We start from the raw sequence: 20,834 nt of genomic DNA, 5'->3' as shown, positions 1-20,834 counted from the left end.
ACATGGCGCAAAGCCAAAGACGGGCCTAAGGATCTAGGTTGGAGCCCCCAGCTCTCCACAAGGGATGAAGCAGGTCTGCAAGTGTCTTTCTCTCCCCTTCTCTGTCTTCCGGTCCTCTCTCGATTTCTCTCCGTTCTATCGAACAAGGACAGCAATAACAATAATAATAATAACAACAATGATAAACAACAAGGGCAACAAAAGGAAAAGATGGCCTCCAGGAGCAGTGGATTCACAGTGCAGGTACGGAGCCGCAGCAATAACCCTGAGGGCAAAAAAAAAAAGGTTGAATTGAAAAAAAATGAACGGCCCCGCCCAGCTTTCTTCTCAAAAACTTCTTCCGCCCGCGACACAGGTTTTATGCGTCATACAAGAAGCGCGGTGAGATGTGCGAGGAGCCGGAAGTGAGGTCACGGCTCGGCGGGGTGAAAGGTTAACGGAAGTGTTGGCTCTTCCTTTTTTGTTGTAGGCCCTGGTGGCTGCTGTCGGTGAGTGAAGTCTCGGGCAGGGTCTTGCAATCCTCCTCCATCCGCGCCCAGGTGGTCGAGTTACCGGTGTTTTCCGTTTCTCAGCCACTGGTGACTCCGTTGTGCGCGGTCTGGAACGGAACGGCAGTGAACGCAGCCTGAAATTCCGCGCCGGCAACCTGGTCTTGTAGCGGGAGCCGGTTCGGGAAAGTTTGGCCCTTCGGATTTCTAAAGCTGCCTTTTCTCTTTTCGCTACAGAAATGGGCAAGTTTATGAAACCCGGGAAGGTGGTGCTGGTTTTGGCCGGACGCTACTCTGGACGCAAAGCCGTCATCGTGAAGGTACCGGCCTCGCGAGCCTCTCGGCGCCGCGTCCCGGGGTGGGGCCGGCCGGAGGGCAACACTTGTGGGTAGAACGGGCACGTGCGCTGCTGCCGAGAGACCGGCGTTTCCTGATGCTCGCGATCACGACGCAGGCGCTGCCCCGCGGACGCTGTCAGCCGGTCCTGCGGGGCGGGGGGCTCGTTCCACTGTTGAGTTCAGCGACGCTAAGCCACCTGTGGTCGCAGAGGACTAGGCGCTGTGTGTGGGGCGTGGGGAGGGTGGAGTGGTTTCTAGGCAAAGGGTGCATTTGCCTGCTACCCCGGCATCGTGGCCGCCTGCAGTTGCCCGACTCCTGGCCTCTGGCCACATAAACCGCAGGCAGCTCTGGGTGACGGTGAGGAGACGGGGCAGCGCCTGAGCCTCGTCCTCAGGCAGCCCGGGAGGTGGGAGTGCAGTTTTGGGAGATTGGAGTCTAGGGCTGGGGGGTGGTTTGTTATGCAAAGAGCTGTTCACGCCTATGGCACCAAAGGCCCCCAGCTCAAACCCCGCGCCGCTGTAAAACAGCTGAGCAGTGTTGTTGGTTATTCTCTCTGCCTCCAGAGTTACCACTGGGGCTCGTGTCTGCACTGCGAGTCCGCTGCTCCTGGAGGCTATTTCTGCCATTTTGTTGTTGTTGTTGTCGTTGCTGTTGTTGTTGGGTAGGACAGAGAGAAATGGAGAGAGATGGAGGAGAAAAACATACGACACCTGCAGACCTGCTTCACCACCTGTGAAGCGACTTCCTGCAGGTGGGGAGCTGGGGACTCGAACCCTGATCTTTACGGGTCTTTGCGCTTTGCTCCACGTGCGCTTAACCCACTGTGCTACCGCTCAGCCCTCGGATTTTTTTTTTATTGGATAGAGACAAATCCAGAGGAAAGGGGAGAGAGAGACCTGCGGGGGAGGGAGCTTGAATCTGGGTCCTTGCACGTTGTGATATGTGCTCAAGAAGGTGCGCCACTACCCAGATCTTTTCCTCTACTTTTTCTTTTCCACTACCCCTCAGATCTTTTCCCTCCTAAGAACTGTTCCCAGCTTCTTCATGATGGAGTAAATACTGCCTTTGTCTGGATAAATAGTGTAGCTTCTAACTTGTTTATTAATCTCTGTTGTCTTAGAGAGCTGGGGAATGACAATGTCCTTGCTGTAAATGCCCTACCTACCAGGGGTCTAGCACAAGGCCCAAGTCATCTCTTCATTAATAATAAATGTTCTTACTCATTCAGAACATTGATGATGGCACCTCAGACAGGCCATACAGCCATGCTCTGGTGGCTGGGATTGACCGTTATCCACGCAAAGTGACAGCTGCCATGGGCAAGAAGAAAATCGCCAAGAGGTCAAAGATCAAGTCTTTCGTGAAAGTTTATAATTACAATCACCTTATGCCCACGAGGTGAGTGTTTTCATGAATGAAAATGAAGGTGACTGATTTCCCCCCCTTTTCTGTCTTGCTAAATATATGCAAGTTTGTATCCATTTCAATGAGAGGACTTTTTCCCCCCCTCCAGCTTGGAGTTTTCAATCAGAGTTTATGTTTTGCTTCCATCCACACAAATAGAAAACCAACCTAGCCTACCAACTGTCCAAACTAATTGTAGGTTTTTTTGCCTCCAGGGTTATTGCTGGGGCTCAGTGTCTGCACTATGAATCCACTACTCCTGGAGGCTATTTTTCCCCCCTTTTTTTTGCCCTTGTTGTCATTGCTGTCGTTGTTGTTGAATAGGACAGAAATGGGGGGGGGGAGAAATAGAAGACACCTGCAGACCTGCTTCACCTCCTGTGAAGTGACTCCCCTGCAGGTGGGGATCCGGGGGACTTGAACTGGGATCCTTACACAATTCCTTGTGCTTCTGCCACATGCACTTAACCCACTGTGCTACTGCCCGGCCCCCTAATTGTAAGTTTTTTAAATGACTGGACAATAACTGCCCAAAGCCATTATCTTGTGGTTTAATGTTGGTGATGAAGTGCTGTGTTGTCTCACTGGCTCCATGCGGAAGGACAGGATGTCATTTAGATTTGGGTAATTTTAATAGTTATTCCCTTTTGTTCATTTAGACTTGGGTAATTTGTTCATTTAGACTTGGGTAATTTTTAATAGTTATTCCCTTTTGTTGCTCCCCCCTTTTTTTATTGTTGTCATTGTTGGATAGGACAGAGAACGGAGAGGGGATGGGAAGACAGAGAGGGGCAGAGAAAGATAGACACCTGCAGACCTGCTTCACCGCCTGTGAAGTGACTTCCCTGCAGCTAGGGAGCTGGGGGCTCGAACTGGGATCCTTAAGCTGGTCTTGCGCTTTGCACACCACATGTGCTTAACCTGTTGCGCTACCACCCGTGACTTGGGTGCTTTCAATGGCTGTTCCTATGGAGCCAAACCCTGAAATCCCATTGTCCTCTAGGTACTCTGTGGATATCCCCTTGGACAAAACTGTTGTCAACAAGGATGTCTTCCGAGATCCTGCTCTTAAACGCAAGGCACGTCGAGAGGCAAAAGTCAAGTTTGAGGAAAGGTAAGTTTTTTATGGTTGCTTGGGTGTGATTGCTGTTGTGGGCTAAATTGTTTTTGTCTCCCTGTTTTCATCTGTGTCCCTTTTTTGTCCTTTAGGTACAAGACTGGCAAGAACAAATGGTTCTTCCAAAAACTACGATTTTAGACATCTTGTTTCAGTCATTAAAAGTTTAAAAAAAAAACCTGCTTGTCTGTTTGATGTGTTTATATGCTGGGAAAGGGACACATACATGTGATGAACTCATGCATGTTGGGACTGAAAAGCTTTGGTGTTGATTGTGGGTTTTTTGTAAAGATAGAACAGATAATTCAGAGGAGAGGAGGACAACATAGGGAATGAGAGTGGGGGCCAAAGTGGTGGCACACCTGCCTGAGCACTCACATCACAGTGTGCAAGGACCCAGGTTCAAGCCCATGGCTCCCACCTGCAGAGGAACAATAACTAAAGAGAGTGAAAGAGACACCTGCTTCATCATTTGTTCCCACTAGAGGTGGAGAGTGGGAGTTTGAGCCCAGATGGCTATCTCCTGCCCTTCTGAGTAGTGAGAGCAGTACTCAGCTTTGGCTTATGATGGTTCAGGAGTTAAGCCTGGGATATTGGGACCATGCTGTTTTTGTATAATGTGCTGTTTTCCCCATCCTGTTAATCAGTTTTATGATGAAATTCTCCAATGAATGAGGTATGTAAGAATTTTGATGATGTCTATCATGTATAGATTAGAAAGGAAACAATGGCAGCCAGGAGCAGTGGTGGATTTGTAGTGCCAACACTGAGCGTCAGCAAATAATGTGGCAATTTAAAAAAAAAGTGGGGGAGGGCTGTTTTTACAGAAACTTTGTCAGATGACTTGAATCCTGGATCACTGCACAGTGGTAGTACTGCCTAATACTTAAACTGGGTCGCTAACCCCTCTTTCCATTTCTCTCTGTCCTATCTAACAATGACGACATCATCAGCAACAACAACAAAAGACAAGGGCAACAAAGGGGAAATAATATAAAAAATAAAAGTACTTAAAGTAATCTAATACTCTGCAAATTATCATTAATGCAATGCATTAACTAGCTATTACTGGTCAGGGAAATAGCTCAACTGATAGAGCATTGGGCTTGCATGCTGGAAGTTCCCAGTTCAATACCTGGGGCCCTGGTATTGTTCTGACAAACACCTGACACAAAAACCACCACCATACACACACTATCCCTGTGCTTGTCTTATATGAAACCCATTCTCATGTGTAATAAAAAATTAGTTTTGAGTGGGGGTAGATAGCATAAAAGTTATGCAAAGAGACTCTCATGCCTGAGGCTCCATAGTCCAAGGTTCAGTACACCATACTACCATAAGCCAGAGCTGAGCAGTTCTCTGGTAAAAATAAAATTTTTAAAAAGTGAGTTGGGTGGTAATGCAGCGGGTTAAGTGCACATGGCACGAAGCACAAGGACCTGCATAAGAATCCCAGTTCAACCCCCGCCTCCCCCCCTTTAGGGGAGTCATTTCACAGGTAGTGAAGCAAGTCTGCAGATGTCTTTTTCTCCTGTCTTCCCCTCCTCTGTCCCAATTCTCTCTGTCCTATCCAACAATGACTACAACAATGGCAATAAAAGGGAATAAATAAATCAAAGGGGCGGGCGGTAGCACAGCTGGTAAGCATATGTGGCACAAAGCACAAGGACCAGAGTAAGGATCCCGGATTGAGCCCCCAGCTCCCTACCTGGGGCGGGGGTCACTTCACAGCAGTGAAGCAGGTCTGCAGGTGTCTTACCTTTTTTTCAAACTTTTTTAAATAAAATTTATTTAAATTTTTTATCATCTTTATTGGATAGAGACAGCCAGAAATCAAGAGGGTGATAGAGAAGGGGAGGGACAGAGATAGACCTGCAGCACTTCAACATTTGCAAAGCTTTCTGCCTGCAGGTGGGAACTGGGGGCTGGAACCCAGGTCCTTGTGCATTGTAATTCGTGCACCCAACCAGGTGTGCCACCACCCGGCCCCTAAATTTTTTTTTTTAATACTTATTTCCTTTTGTTGCCCTTGTTTTATTGTTGTAGTTATTGTTGTCATCATTGTTGAATAAGACAGAAATGGAGAGAGGGGAAGACAGAGGGGGAGAGAGACTCCTGCAGACCTGCTTCACTACTTGTGAAGCTACTTCCCTGCAGGTGGGGAGCCGGGGGCTTGAACAGGGATCCTTAAGCCAGTCCTTGAGCTTTGCACCATATGTGCTCAACCCGCTGCGTTACTGCCAGACTACACAGGTGTCTATCTTTATCTCCCCCTCTCTGTCTTCCCCTCCTCTATTTCTTTTTCCTATCCAACAACAATGGCAGTAATAACAATAATAGTAATGACAATGATAAGGGCAACAAAAGGGAAAAAATGGCCTCCAGGAGCAGTGGATTTGTCGTGTAGGAACCCAGCCCCAGCAGTAACCCTGGAGGCAAATAAAGTAAAAATAAAATTACTTTTTATTCCGGTTCGAGCACTCAGCTCCCCACCTGTAGACCTGGGGTTGCTTCACAAGTGGTGAAGCAGGTCTGCAGGTGTCTTATCTTTCTTTCCCCTTCTCTGTTTTCCCCCTCCTCTCGATTTCTCTCTGTCCTATCCAACAACAATAACAACAACGGGAATGCTGGGCTGTGGCACTCCAGATTAAGTGAACATTGTACAAAGCACATGGATCCCAGTTTGAGCGCCTGGCTCCCCAACTACAAGGGGTCACTTCACAAAAGGTGAAGCAGGTGTGCAGATGTCTATTTCTTTCCCTCTCTATCTTCCCCTCCCCTCTCAATTTCTTGTCTTATCTGAAAAAATAGCCACCAAGAGCAGTGGATTAGTAGTCCCAGTGATAACCCTGGAGGGAAAAAAAAAACTTTTTAATTTTCTTTTTTTTTTTTTTTTTTAATTTTTCATTACCACCAGAATTATCACTGAGGCTCCATGCAATCACTATGAATCCACTTCTCCTGGTGGCTTTCATTCATTCTTTCTCTATTTTTTTTCTCTCTATTTTGTTGGATAGTATAGAGAGAATTGATCTCATGCCTGAGGTTCCAAAGTCCCAGGTTCAATCCCCCACACTACCATAAGCCAGAACTGAGTAGAGAAAGAGGGGCTGGGAGACAGCATAATGGTTATGCAAAAGACTAGTACCTGAGGCTCTGAAGTCTAAGGTTCAGTCCCCAGTACCACCATACACCAGTGCTCTGGTCTTTAAAAAGAGACACCTATAGACCTGCTTCACCGCTCATGAAGCACTCCACTTCATCCTTGCAGGTGGGGAGCTAGGGCTTGAACTCAGGTCGTTCAGTATAGTCATATGTGAGTAATTGGGTGCACCACCACCATCTCCCAATAGTTAATTTATTTTTGCCTCCACTGCTCCTCGTGGCCATTCTTTCCATTTTGTTGGGTAAGACAGAGAAATTGAGAGGAGAAGGGGAGATAGGGAGAGAGAAAGACACCTGCAGACCTACTTTACCAACTGGGATCTTTGCATGGGTCCTTGTACTTTGTACTATGCGAGCTTAACCCCGTGCATCACCGCCCAGCCCTGCCCCCCCTAACCCTGCCCCCCCCCCATTAATTTTTAAGAAGTAACTGCTAGGGCAGGGGTAGATAGCATAATGGTTATGTAAAGACACTCTCATGCCTGAGGCTCCAGGGTCCCACGTTCAGTCCCCTACACCACAATAAATCAGCTGACAGGAATCTGGTGGTAGCACAGTGGGTTAAGCATATGTGGCACAAAGCACAAGGACCGGCTTAAGGATCCCAGTTCTGTGGTCCGGGAGGTGGCGCATTGGATAAAACATTGGTCTCTCAAGCATGAGGTGTTGAGTTCAATCCCCGGCAGCATATGTACCAGAGTGATGTCTGGTTCTTTCTCTCTCTCCTATTCCTCTCATTAATAAATAAATAAAATATTTTTTTAAAAAAAGGATCCCGGCTCCCCACCCACAAGGGAATCACTTCACAAGTGGTGAAGCAGGTCTGTAGGTGTCTGTCTTTCTCTCCCCGTCTCTGTCTTCCCCTCCTCTCTCCATTTCTCTCTGTCCTAGCCAACAACGACAACAGTAATAACTACTGCAATAAAAAAAAAAAGCAACAAGGGTAACAAAAGGGAAAATAAATATTTTTAAAAAATCAGAGCTGAGGGAGTCGGGCTGTAGCGCAGCAGGTTAAGCGCAGGTGGCGCAAAGCACAAGGACCGGCATAAGGATCCCGGTTCGAACCCCGGCTCCCCACCTGCAGGGGAGTTGCTTCACAAGCGGTGAAGCAGGTCTGCAGGTGTCTATCTTTCTCTCCTCCTCTCTGTCTTCCCCTCCTCTCTCCATTTCTCTCTGTCCTATCCAACAACAACAACAACAATAATTACTACAACAATAAAACAACAAGGGCAACAAAAGGGAATAAATAAATAAAATAAATATTTAAAAAAATCAGAGCTGAGCAGTGCTCTAGTAAAAAAAAAAAAGTCACTGCTACATTGTGTGAAATGGGCTCTGATCAAGAGACTAATGGGGCAGGGTGGTGGCATACCTGGCTGAGTGCACTGCACCCGTTACCATACTCAAGGACCCAGGTTCAAGCCCCTGCTCCCCACTTGCAGGGGGGATACTTTACAAGCAATGAAGCAGAAGCAGTTCCGTATGTGTCGTTCTTTCTATCTCCTCTCCCACTCCCCTCTCAATTTCTCTCTGTCCTATCAAATAAAATAGAAGAAAAAAAGAAAAAGCCACTAGAACAGTAGATTCGTAGTGCAGACACCGAGCCCCAGTGATAACCTTGGTAGCAATAAAAGAGATAGAGCAACAAAGATTCAGTGACTCAGGACTAGGTGGCGCCACACCTGGGTGAGCGCATGTTACAACGAACAAAGACCCAGGCTTGAACTTTCAGTCCCCACCTGCAAAGGGAAAGTTTTGTGAGTGTTGAAGCTGGACTGCAGGTGTGTCTCTGTCTCTCTCCCTCTCTATCACCCCCTTTCCTCTTGATTTCTGTCTCTATCCAATAAATAAAGATAAAATATTTTCTAAAATAATTTTTTTAAAGGACTCAATGGTGGTCCGGGAGGTGGTGCAGTGGATAAAGCATCAGACTCTCAAGCATGAGGTCATGAGTTCAATCCCCGGCAGCACATGTACCAGAGTGATGTCAGGCTCTTTCTCTCTCCTCCTATGTTTCTCATTAATTAATAAATAAAATATTTTTAAAAAGGACTCAATGATTCTAGTTATATTTAGCTGTAAAGGGATATATTTAAATTGCAGGAACTTGGTTGCATATACAACAAGCAAATCAGTATTCAATACATATAAACTTTTTTGATTTTTTTTTTTTTTTACCAGAGCGCTACTCAGTTCTGGCTTATGGTGGAACATGGGATTGAAACTGGGACTTGGGAGTTGGGCAGAGCGCCGTGGGTTAAGTGCATGTGGCGCAAAGCGCAAGAACCGGCTTAAGGATCCTAGTTCCAGGCCCCGGCTCCCCACTTGCAGGAGAGTCGCTTCATAGGCAGTGAAGCAGGTCTTTGTCTCCCCCTCTCTGTCTTCCTCTCCTCTCTTCATTTCTGTCCTATTCAACAACGACAACAATAATAACTACAACAACAATAAAAAAAACTAAAAAAACCAAGGGCAACAAAAAGGAAAATAAATGATTTTTTTAAAAAGAAAAAAAATCCTATTAAAAAATACGAAGTCGGGTGGTAATGCAGCGGGTTAAGTGCAGGTGGCGCAAAACGCAAGGACTGGCTTAAGGATCCCAGTTCGAGCCCCGGCTCCTCACCTGCAAGGGAGTCACTTCACAAGCGGTGAAGCAGGTCTGTAGGTGTCTATATTTCTCTCCCCCTCTCTGTCTTCCCCTGTTCTCTCCATTTCTCTCTGTCCTATCCAACAATGACAACACTAATAACAACAATAATAATAACTACAACAATAAAACAACAAGGGCAACCAAGGGGAATAAATAAATAAATATTTTTAAAAAACATTATTTAAAAGTGGTCCGGGAGATGGTGCAATGGATAAAGCATTGGATTCTCAAGTGTGAAGTCCCGATTCAATCCCCGGCAGCACATGTACCAGAGTGATATCTGGTTCTCTCTCTCTCCTATCTTTCTCATTAATTAAAAAAAAAAAAAAATTTTAAAAAGAAAAAAAAAAGGAACAGACTTTGGAGCCTCAGGCATGAGAGTCTCTTTGTATAACCTTTATGCTATCTACTCTCTGCCTTTGAGTGTCTCTCTATCTCTTCCTCCCCTCTTGATTTCTGGCTATCTCTATCCAATAAATAAAGATTAAAAAGAGAGAGAGAGAAATTTAGAACCTCATCTACTTCTTTTCTTTTTAAGTATTTTACTTATTTACTTATGAAGGATGGGAGAAGAGCAAGAACCAGACATCACTCTGGCGTATGTGCTGCCAGTGACTGAACTCAGGACCTCATGCTTAAGAGTCTAATACTTTATCTGCTGCACCACCTCCTGGACCACTAGAACCTCAGCTATAAAATGGGGAGACAGAACTAACTCCCTGAGCTTTGAAGATTGAAAAGGCAGAATTCATTTTGAGCTGTTAACACATGCTAGCTGTTACCACAAATACCAGCTTTGCAAACTCGATGGTAGGGCTTTATCTGCCCTGGTTGTATTTCTAATTATCAGTATCTGCTTGTGTTCTGGGGAGCTATCATCACCAAGACTTCTGCCAGTGGGCTTGTGCTGGGCCTGATAGACTGGGGGGTGAGTGATTAGAGACAACATTCTATTTACAATTCTTGGGGTTGTTGTCCCAGAAACTTAAGCATTTAGAAAGTAAACTTCCCTTTGGAAAGGCTCCTCCCAGGTGTGGGGAAACCAGCTGGGGGCGCAGTGAGCACTGCAGGGCAGGGATTTCACTGAAATGAAAGTGGAAGCAAAGAAAACAGCCTTCCTGTGCTAGAGTGAGGGAGACAGAAGCCTCTTAGAAGGCACCAAAATTATTCTAGTCTCTGTGGACTGCCTCCTTATTCCTCTGTTTCTTGCTCCTCTTAGGTATTGGCTCTTGTCATCCAGACTTCAGATCCATGTCAGCGCCACTGGTAAGTAAGGAGGGACATTTATAGGGTGGGACTGGGGGGTATGGTAAGAACACACCGCCCCCTTTACTAGAAGTTGGCAGGTGTCTCAACCTGCAACCTGCCCACCCTGGACCTGCTGAAGGTTTGGGGACTCTCACTTCTGGGCCTCGCTCTTCCTCTGGAGTAACTCCCCTTAACCACCGCATCAAAGACACTTTTCCTGTAACCTGTACTCTGAGCTCATGAATCCCTTGTGTGGATGCTTTTCCTAAAAGTATAAAAATTGCTTTAGCGGTCCAGGAGGTGGCACAGTGGCTAAGGCACTAGGCTCTCAAGCATGAGGTCCCGAGTTCGACCCCTGACAGCACATGTACCAGAGTGATGGCTGGTTCTTTCTCTCCTCCTATCTTTTTCATGAATAGATAAATAAATTCTTAAAAAAAAAAAAAAAGAATTGCTCTAGAGGGTTGGGAAGACAGCAAAATGATTATGCCAGGAGTCAGGCAGTAGTGCAGCAAGTTAAGAGCACATGGCGCAAAACTCAAAAACAGGAATAAGGATCCCAGTTTGAGCCCCCGGCTCCCCACCTGCAGGGAGTTGCTTCAGAATCGGTGAAGCAGGTCTGCAGGTGTCTATCTTTCTCTCCCCCTCTCTGCCTTCCCCTCCTCTCTCCATTTTTCTCTGTCCTATCCAACAACAACGCCATCAATAATAACAACAATAAAAAGGGCAACAAAAGGGAATAAATAAATAAATAAATATTTTAAAAACAATAGTAATGATTATGCTACCGCCTGACCCCTTAAACTAAGACTTTCCTGCCGGAGGCATCAAAAATCCCAGGTTTGAGGGCTGGGCAATAGCGTACTAGATTAAGCACACATAGTACTAAGCACAGAGACCGGCTCAAAGATCCCGGTTCCAGCCTCTGGCTCTCTGTTTACAGGGGAGTCACTTCACAGGTGGTGAAGCAGATCTGCAGGTGTCTTTTTCTCTCCACTCTGTCTTCCCCTCTTCTCTCAAGTTCTCTCTATCCTATCCAACAGCAACAAGAATGGGAAAAAAGATGGCCACCAGGAGAAGCGGATTGTAGTGCAGGCACCGAGCCCCAGCCATAACCCTGGAGACAAAAAAAAAAAAAAAAAGTCCCAGGTTCAATTCCCCCAACACCACCATAAGCCAGAGCTGAGCAGTGATGTAGTAAAATTAATTAATTAATTAGTTAATTGCTAGGGCCTAGAGAGGTGGCTCAGAAGTAAGGGGTATGCTTTTATGCATTAGTTGGACCATCTGTATCCCATTAAAACAAGGGCAAAAGGAGGGCCAACGCTGGGGGTGAGTGTTCTGCAGAAAACAGAAATTTTACACATGTACCACATTGTACATGTACAATTGTATTTACTGCAAACCATTAACTTCCCCCATTAAAAATTTAAAGACAGGCAAAACAAGCACGAAAGTCTTCTGCATTACCATTATGATATTTGCCTGGCACCATAAAATAATTTGTTAAAAATTAGAAGATTGGTGTATTGCATCAAAGCAAAGGTCAGTGAGGAGGGAAAAGTGGAAAAGAATTATGGGGTCTGAGTGACAATGAAATCGTACTGGGGTCCGGGCTGTAGTGCAGCAGGTTAAGCGCACATGGCACAAAACACAAGGACTGGTATAAGGACCCTGGTTCCATACCTCACCTCCCCACCTAGAGGGGGCTTTGCTTCATAAGAGGTGAAGCAGGTCTGCAGGTGTCTATCTTTCTCTCCTCCTCTCTGTCTTCCCCTCCTCTCTCCATTTCTCTCTGTCCTATCCAACAACGACGACATCAATAACAACTACAAGTGGGGAGTAGGAGCTGGAACCCACATCCTTGGGCATGTAATATGTGTGCTTAACTGAGTGTTCCACTGTCTGCCCCCCCCATAAATAAAAAGTTTATAAAGATTTATTTTTTAAAAAATGGGGGTCAGGAGCAGGGGGAGATAGCATCATGGTTATGCAGAGACTCTCATGGCTGAGGCTCAATGCCACACACCACCACAAGCCAGAGCCAAATAGTGCTGCTCTGGTTAAAAAAAAAAAAAAAAGATGGGTGGTCAGCAGACCAGGAGGTGGCTTAGTGGACAGAATGTTGAGCTCTCAAGTACTCAAGCCCTGAGTTGGATCATGGACAATGTATGCACCAGAATGATGTCTGGTTCTCTTTCTCTTGTGTCTCTCTCATTAACAAATAACTAAAATATTAAATTAAAAATCAGCTATACTATAAACCATTAACTCCAGTAAAATGGGAAAAAATAATTAAAAGCACTGGGGTCCAGAAAAATAGCTCATTTAGAGAGTTTGCTGCTTTGTCCTATACATGAGCGTGGTTTGAGCCTGGCCTCCACAGCAGTGAAGGAAACTTCGGTGCAGTGATCTCTTTCACTCTGTCTCTGCCTTTCTGTCTCTATCTAGAAAACTAATTAATTAACTAGTTAAGTAATAAACTTGGAAGATCAGGGGACCGGGCAGTGGTGCACTCCGTTAAATGCACATATCACTATGCCTGAGGATTCAGGTTCGAGTCCCCGATCCCCACCTACAGAAAGGAGGATTTATGAGCAGTGAAGTAGGTCTTCTGTAGGTGTCTCTCTGTCTCTCTCCCTCTGTATCTGCTCTGTCAAATAATTTTTTCTTTTTTTTAATATTTATTTACGTATTTCCTTTTTGTTGCCCTCGTAGTTTTTTAAAAATATATTTTATTTATTTCCTTTTGTTGCCCTTGCTGTTTTATTGTTGTAGTTATTGTTGTTGTTATTATTGTTATTGATGTCCTCCTCGTTGGATAGGACAGAGAGAAATGGAGAGAGGAGGGGTAGACAGAGAGGGGAAGAGAAAGGTAGACAGACACCTGCAGACCTGCTTCACCACCTATGAAGTGACTCCCCTGCAGGTAGGGAGCTGGGGGCTCCAACCGGTATCCTTATGCCGGTCCTTGAAATAAAAATTTTTTAAAAAGGAAATAGAGGTGGAGTAGATAGCCTAACTGTTATGCAAAGAGACTCTCATGCCTGAGGCTCCAAAGTCCCTGGTTCAATCCCCCACACCACCATAAGCCAGAACTGAGCAGTGCTCTGGTAAAAAAAAAAAAAAGGGAGGGGGGCCCAGGCAGTAGTGCAGAGGACTAAGCACACATGGTGCAAAGCTCAAGGACTGGCATAAGAATCCCGGTTCGAGTCCCGGCTCCCCACCTGCAGGAGGGTCGATTCACAAGTGGTGAAGCAGGTCTGCAGGTGTCTATCTTTCTCTCCCCCTCTCTGTCTTCCCCTCCTCTCTCAAGTTCTCTCTGTCCTATCCAACAACAACAACAACAGCAGTAACAATAATAATCATAATCATAATCATAATAATAACAACGATAAACAACAAGGGCAACAAAAAGGAAAAAATACCCTCCAGGAGCAATGGATTTGTGGTGCAGGCACTGAGCCCCAGCAATAACCGTGGAGACTAAATAAATAAATAAATAAATAAAACTAGAAGGAAAAAAAAAGGCTGCCAGGAGCTATGGATTCAAAGTACCAGCACCGAGCCCCATTGATAACCCTGGTGGCAATAAATAAAATAAAATTTAAAAATTACATTGGAAGTGTGGTCCAGGAGGTGGCGCAGTGAACCCTCAATCATGAGGTCTTGAGTTCAATCCCTGGCAGCACATGTACCAGAAAGATCATAGCTGGAGTCTATTTGCATAGCCATTATGCCCAGAAAATAAATCTTTTTTAAAAATCTTTAGTTATTTGATAGAGACAGCCAGCTATCAGAAGGAAGGGGAAGACAGGAAGAGTGACAGAGATTCACCTGTAGACCTGCTTCACCACTTGTGAAACTTTCTCCCTGCAGGTGGGGACTGGAGGCTTGAACCCAGTTCCTTGTACATTGTAACATGTGCACTTAACCAGGTGTGCCACCACCCGGCCCCCGAAAATAAATCTTTAGGGCTAGTGAAATAATCTGCTTGAGAGTGCACTGCTTTTTGCCGAGTGCACAACCTAGATTTGAGTCTGGCTCCACCACATTGAAGACAGCTTCAGTGTCATGTTGTCTCTATCTCTCTTTATGTATATAATAAAAATAAATAAATCTTGGGGCCAGGTGGTGGCACACCTGCTTAAATGCTCACGTTACAGTACATAAGGACCCAGGTTCAAGTCCCTGGTCCCCACCTGCAGAAGGAAAGCTTCACAAGTGGTGAAGCAGAGCTACAGGTGTCTCTCTGTCTCTCTCCTGATCTATCTCCCGTCCCCTCTCAATTTCTCTGTCTCTATCCAATAATAAATAAATATGTTTTAAAAAAATAAATGTTTAGAATAATTAGGAGATGGAGAAACTTAAAGCTGAGGCGAAGTGATCCATTGCCAGGGACATACTCTTTCTATTTTGCTGTCCACCAGGGTTATTTCTGGAACTACACGACGCCACTTCCTCTTGGCCATTTTCTTTCTTTCCTCTAGATAGATGCGGGGGGAGAGAGCGAGAGAGCAAGAGAGAGAGAGAGAGAGTGGGGGGGTTGGTAGGGGGAAGAGAGGCTGTCTTTTACAGCACTCCAGCCCTTGTGAGGCTTTCCCCCCTGTTGATGGGGGCTGAGGGCTTGGAGCTGGATCCTTGCACACTCTTTTTTTTTTTTTTTTTTAATTTTTATTTATTTATTTATGTATTCCCTTTTGTTGCCCTTGTTGTTTTATTGTTGTAGTTATTACTGTTGCTATTGATGTTGTCACTGTTGGATAGGACAGAGAGAAATGGAGAGAGGAGGGGACGATAGAGAGGGGGAGAGAAAGATAGACACCTGCAGACCTGCTTCACCACTTGTGAAGTGATTCCCTTGCAGGTAAGGAGCCGGGGGCTCGAACTGGGATCCTTATACTGGTCCTTGCATTGCGCTTAACCCGCTGAGCTACCGCCCGACTCCCCCTTGCAAATTCTTAATATGTCTGCTCAACTGGGTGCATCACTGCCCAGCCTTTACCAGCCTAATTTGATTAAGTCCTAGTTTTCTTCTGGTTAAGGCAGAATAAAGTGGGTGGATAGCATAATGGTTATGAAAACAGATTGTCATGCCTGAGGCTCCAAAGTCCCAGGTTCAATCCCCCACACCACTATAAACCAGAGCTGAACAGTGCTCTGGAAAAACACAAAAACAAGGGAGTTGGATCCAAGAAGGATGACTGAGGACCTAGTGGGGGTTGTATTGTTATATGGAAAACTGGGAAATGTTATGCATGTACAAACTATTGTATTTACTGTTGAATGTAAAACATTAATTCCCCAATAAAGAAATTAAAAAAAAAAAAAAGAGAGAGTCAGGCGGTAGTGCAGCAGGCTAAGCACATGTGGCACAATGCTCAAGGATCAGTGTGGGATCCTGGTTTGAGTCCCCGGCTCCCCACCTGTAGCGGAGTCGCTTCACAGGCGGTGAAGCAGGTCTGCAGGTGTCTGTCTTTCTCTCCCCCTCTCTGTCTTCCCCTCCTCTCTCTATTTCTCTCTGTCCTTTCTAACAACAACAACAACATCAATAACAACAACAAAAATAACTACAACAAGGGCAACAAAAGGGAAAATAAATCAAAAAACAAAACAAAAACAGAATAAAGTCACACTGAATTTCTTCCATGCTCTCTGTAATGTGTTCCCATACTGTTATTCATTCAACACACATTTACTGAATGTCTGCTTGTGCCAGGAACTCTGCAGAGCACTGGGGATACAGAGATGACCAGGACAGTCTTCCCAAGTGAGCTCATGCTTTCTCTGAGCTGATCTTATATATCAGATCAGGCTTTTTTTTTTTTTTTTTTTTTAATTGCTCAGTTTTGGCTTATGGTGGTGTGGGGGATTGAGCCTGGGACTTTGGAGCCTCAGGCATGAGAGTCTCTGCATAACCTTATGCTATCTACCCACACCCATATATTAACCCAGGGTGAACTCAGCTAACTAACAGCTCCTGGACAAGGGTGCATTTATCTGTATCTGGATGTCACTCCCCTGCCCCTATTGTCATCACTTTCTCTGGACCTATCCTGGATTACAACCCCATCCTGAGGCCACTGACTAAAGGGTGGCAATAATAGGACAGACTGGGAGAGGTGGGCTAAGTGGTGGTGCAGGGGATTGAACCTGGGACTGTGGAGCCTCAGGCACGAGAGTCTCTTTTGCCCCAGGCTGTATTTCTTCACTTGCACCGTGAAGAGATTAGCAGTTTGAAGTCTGATTACCAGGGACCAAGTGATCTGGGTCAGTAATTTAACTGCTCTGAACTTCCCCATCTATAAAATAATAAAGACAATGGGATATTTATCTCCTAAGACTGTTGTGAGAATTGAGTGGCATAACCCACATAAAGGGTTTAACAGTGACCCAGGAGTTGGTGCAATTGATAAAGCTTTCAAGCAAGGCTCTGAGTTCTATCCCCTATACCACATATACCATATGATGTTCTGGTTCTCTCTCCCTCTCTCTTTCTCATAAACCAATAAATAAATCTTTGAAAAATCAAAATAATGACTAGAGAAATGGCTCAACTGGTAGAGTATTGGGTCCTCCTGCCCAGTTCCAGTTCTATCCCCAGCACAACATGCACCAGTGTGCCCTGGCTTCTTTCCCTCCCTGCCTCATGTGAAGCTCTCTCTGATATGTAATCAATAAAGTAAATCTTTAAGGGATCAGGTGGTGGCGCATCTGGTTGAGAGCATGTATTACAATGCACAAGGACTCAGGTTCAAGCCCCACAGTCCCACACCTACATGTGTGAACAAATGAAGGGGGGAAAGCTTTGCAAGCTGTCAAGTATTGCTATGGGTATCTGTCTCTCTCCTCCTATAGCTCCCCACTTTGCTCTCTATTTTCTTCTGTCTCTACCTGGTAAATATAAAAAACACACGTGAATAAGTAAATAGGTTTAACACAGTATGTGACATATAGTCATGCTTAATAAGTGTTGATTAATAATAATATGAGGTTTGTGACTCTAAGTCCCCACTCCTGCTGGAGACTATTCTTCCAGAATAGGACCCCCTTCTCTGCTCATTCATTCTCTGGAAATGCAAGGAGGTGCTTGCTTGTTCCCTTCTGTTCTAACAGTCCCTCCAAGCTCTTCGGGCAGAGCAGGACAGCTTGAAGAAGAGGCTGCTGGAGTTGCAGCAGCTGAAGACACTCAGGCACAACCCCCAGAACGCAGTAAGTTGGGAGAAGGAGCACAGGCTGGCAGAAACAACTGAGGAGTTCTTAGTTTCATCCCTGGCCCTCTCACTTCCTTGCTATGTGACCTCAGTGGCTATTTGAGCTTGCAGAACCTGCCTGCTCATCTGTAAAGTAGAGCTACCTACCCTGAAACTTCATGTTTGAACAAATGAAGATTTTGTAGGTAAAGTGCCTGCCAGTACAGGCTTAACTCATATTCCCCTATCCCATGTTTTTTTTTTTAAATATTTTTTCTTTTTAATTTTTTTAAAATTTATTTAAAATTTTTATTATTATCTTTATTTATTTATTGGATAGAGACAGCCAGAAATAGAGAGGGGAGGGGTGATAGAGAGGGTGAGAGACAGAGACACCTGCAGCCCTGCTTCACCACTTGTGAAGCTTTCGTCCTGCAGGTGGGGACCGGGGGCTCAAACCTGGGTTTTTGTGCATTGTTAACATGTGCACTCAACCTGGTGTGCCACCACATGGCCCCTAAATTTCTTTATTAGGGGATTAATGGTTTACAGTTGATAATAAAATACAATAGTTTGTACATGTATAACATTTCCCAGTTTTCCACACAACAGTTTAACCCTCACTAGGTCTTCCTCTGATTTTTTAAAATATTCTAATCCGTTTATTTAATTTATTTATTATTGGATAGAGTCAGAGAGAAATTGAGAGGGGAGGGGGAGATAGAGATGGAAAGAGACAGAGAGACACCTACAGCCCTGACTCACCACTCGTGAAGCTTCCCTGCTGCAGGTGGAGACCAGGGGTTTGAACCCAGGTCCTTGTGCACTGTGATTTTTTTAAAAAGATTTTATTTATTTACTAATGAGAAACATAGGAGGAGAGAGAAAGAACCAGGCATCACCCTGATACATGTGCTGCCGGGGATTGAACTCAGGACCTCACGCTTGAGAGTCTGATGCTTTATCCACTGTGCCACCTCCCAGACCATGCACTTCACTGCCTGTGAAGTGACTCCCCTGGAGGTGGGGAGCCGGAGGCTCAAACCAGGATCCTTACCTGATCCTTGTGCTTTGTGCCAAGTGTGCTTAACCCTCTGCACTACTGCCCAACTCCCGTGCACCATGATTTGTGTGCTTGACCAGGTGAGCCACCACCTTGGCCTCTATTTTTTTTTTTCCATTTTGTTTTATAGGACAGAGAAATTGAGAGGGGAAAGGGAGATAGAGAGAGGGAGAGAGAAAGACACCTGCAGGCCTGCTTCACCACTTGTGAAGTGTCCTCCCTAAATGTAGGGAGTTTTTGAACCTGGATCTTTGCACAGGTCCTTGTGCTTCATACTATGTGGGCTTCACTAGGGCACCACTGCCTGTCACTTCTCCACCCCACCCCCAGTTTATCCAGCTCCTTCCAATAAATGGATTCCCTGTGCAGTCACATAAACCTGGTGACACTTCCCTTCTGGGAGGGAGTGGGGAACTCTTCTACCCTTAGAGACTGTATTGGCCTCCTTCTCCCCAGCCCCAGATCCCTTTCCCAGTGCCTAAAATCCCCCTGGTATTCCGTGGACACGCTCAGCAGACTAGGGAAGAGCCTAAGTCTTTGATTTCCAGCCTGAGGATCTGCTACCCTCTGACTGGAGGTTCAGCTCTGGTCACTTTCGATGACCCTAAGGGTGAGCTTGGGGAAGCCTTGGGAGGGAGGCTGGAAGTTTTCTCAGTGCTGACCCTGTCTCTTCTGACTCAGTGGCCCAGCAGGTGTTGCAACAAAAGGAGCATAAGATTGACATGGAGGAGTGCCGACTTCAGGTGCAGGTCCAGCCTGTGGAGCTGCCCATGGTGACCACCATTCAGGTTCTGGCATGGCACAATCAAGGGACATATTTCAGAAGGGAGAGGGCCCTGTACACCTGGGCACTGGGAGTGGGGCTGTGCATGGAATCTTTTTTGTCTTGGTGTACCCCAGGTGTCCAGCCAGATGAGTGGCCAGAGAGTACTGGTCAGTGGCTTTCCTGCTTGGCTCAAACTGAGTGAGGAGGAGCTGCTAGACAAGTTGGAGATCTTCTTTGGCAAGACCAGGAATGGGGGTGGTGATGTGGAGACTCGGGAGCTGCTACAAGGGGGTGTCATGCTGGGCTTCACTGAAGATGAAGGTAAGGGCCCTGCTACCACACTAGGACAGAGAGCCAACAAGCCACAGATCACTCTTGATGCTGAAGTCTACCCCCACTGCTCCCACAGTGGCCCAGCGCCTATGCAAGATTGGCCAGTTCATGGTGCCACTGGGTGGGCAGCATGTCCCGCTGAGAGTCTCTCCCTACATGAGTGGGGAGATTCAGAAGGCTGAGGTAAGTGTGAGGTGGGGAGTGGGGGCTGGAAAGGGAAGCTGTGTGCCTGCCAGAAACTGGCCCAAAGAAGGATCAGAACCCCTTACCGCAGCCAGCCTCTCCAGCCTCCCACCCCCTTCCATACTTCATAGTCAGCCAGCACCTACCCCGTCTCTGGGAACCTTTCCTCACCTCCAGGCTCCTTTTCCAGATCAAGACCCAGCCAGTGCCTCAGTCGGTGCTGGTATGCAACATTCCCGATGTCCTGGATGGCCCAGAGCTGCACGATATCCTGGAGATCCACTTCCAGAAGCCCACTCGTGGGGGTGGAGAGGTGGAGGCCTTGACAGTTGTGCCCCCAGGACATCGAGGCCTGGTGGTCTTCACCTCCAAATCAGGCTAGGAGGCTGCCCTGTTTATCATTCCCCAGCCTCTGTTAAGGTCCTCCCCCAGGCTAGGGTTGATGCCTAGGTAACAGAGGTCATGCTGAGCACCAGTGGGTAAGGATTAATGATGAAGCCCATAGCAGTAAAAGTGGTTACATGGTACGGTCTTCTTGCTTGTTTCTTTATCTCTCTCTCTCTCTCTTTTTTTTTTTTTTTTTGCCTCCAGGGTTATCACTAGGGCTCAGGCTATACCATAAATCCACTGCTCCTGGAGGCTATGTTTTTCCCTTTTGTTGCCCTTGTTGATCATTTTTGTTGTTATTATTGTTGTTGGTTAGGACAGAGAGAAACCAAGAGAGGAGGGGAAGACAGAGAGGGGGAGAGAAAGATAGACACCTGCAGACCTGCTTCACCACTTGTGAAGCAAGCCCCCTACAGGTGGGGAGCCGGGGGCTCAAACCGGGATCCCTGTGCTGGTCCTTGCGCTTCGTGCCATGTACACTTAACCTGCTGTGCTACC

The 20,834-nt window shown here is 46.1% G+C and overlaps 2 protein-coding genes across 2 annotated transcripts; both read left to right on the top strand.

The window, feature by feature from the left end:
* The first annotated feature begins 414 nt into the window (after positions 1-414).
* On the top strand, positions 415-3,530 carry RPL27 (ribosomal protein L27). Its single transcript, XM_007536834.3, has 5 exons — positions 415-488; positions 726-808; positions 2,056-2,225; positions 3,235-3,345; positions 3,441-3,530. Exons 2-5 carry the CDS (start codon positions 728-730, stop codon positions 3,487-3,489), a joined length of 411 nt encoding a protein of 136 aa, XP_007536896.1. The 5' UTR covers positions 415-488; positions 726-727; the 3' UTR covers positions 3,490-3,530.
* Positions 3,531-10,246: 6,716 nt separating this feature from the next.
* On the top strand, positions 10,247-20,476 carry IFI35 (interferon induced protein 35). Its single transcript, XM_016194173.2, has 7 exons — positions 10,247-10,429; positions 17,528-17,623; positions 19,124-19,277; positions 19,349-19,455; positions 19,568-19,754; positions 19,843-19,949; positions 20,140-20,476. Exons 1-7 carry the CDS (start codon positions 10,415-10,417, stop codon positions 20,329-20,331), a joined length of 858 nt encoding a protein of 285 aa, XP_016049659.1. The 5' UTR covers positions 10,247-10,414; the 3' UTR covers positions 20,332-20,476.
* The last annotated feature ends 358 nt before the right edge of the window (positions 20,477-20,834 follow it).

Source organism: Erinaceus europaeus, chromosome 12 (genome assembly GCF_950295315.1).
Source record: "Erinaceus europaeus chromosome 12, mEriEur2.1, whole genome shotgun sequence".
NCBI lineage: Eukaryota > Metazoa > Chordata > Mammalia > Eulipotyphla > Erinaceidae > Erinaceus > Erinaceus europaeus.
This window is presented reverse-complemented; position numbering and strand designations above follow the sequence as displayed.

What these genes read in the sequence shown, in the direction of transcription:
- RPL27 (XM_007536834.3), top strand. Translation starts at nt 728, where the DNA reads ATGGGCAAGTTTATGAAACCCGGGAAGGTGGTGCTGGTTTTGGCCGGA. An exon ending in GCAAAGCCGTCATCGTGAAG is followed by an intron (nt 809 to 2,055) that starts GTACCGGCCTCG and finishes TTACTCATTCAG; the next exon opens with AACATTGATGATGGCACCTC. An exon ending in AAAGTCAAGTTTGAGGAAAG is followed by an intron (nt 3,346 to 3,440) that starts GTAAGTTTTTTA and finishes TTTGTCCTTTAG; the next exon opens with GTACAAGACTGGCAAGAACA.
- IFI35 (XM_016194173.2), top strand. An exon ending in GGCACAACCCCCAGAACGCA is followed by an intron (nt 17,624 to 19,123) that starts GTAAGTTGGGAG and finishes CCTTCTCCCCAG; the next exon opens with CCCCAGATCCCTTTCCCAGT. An exon ending in GGGCTTCACTGAAGATGAAG is followed by an intron (nt 19,755 to 19,842) that starts GTAAGGGCCCTG and finishes CTGCTCCCACAG; the next exon opens with TGGCCCAGCGCCTATGCAAG.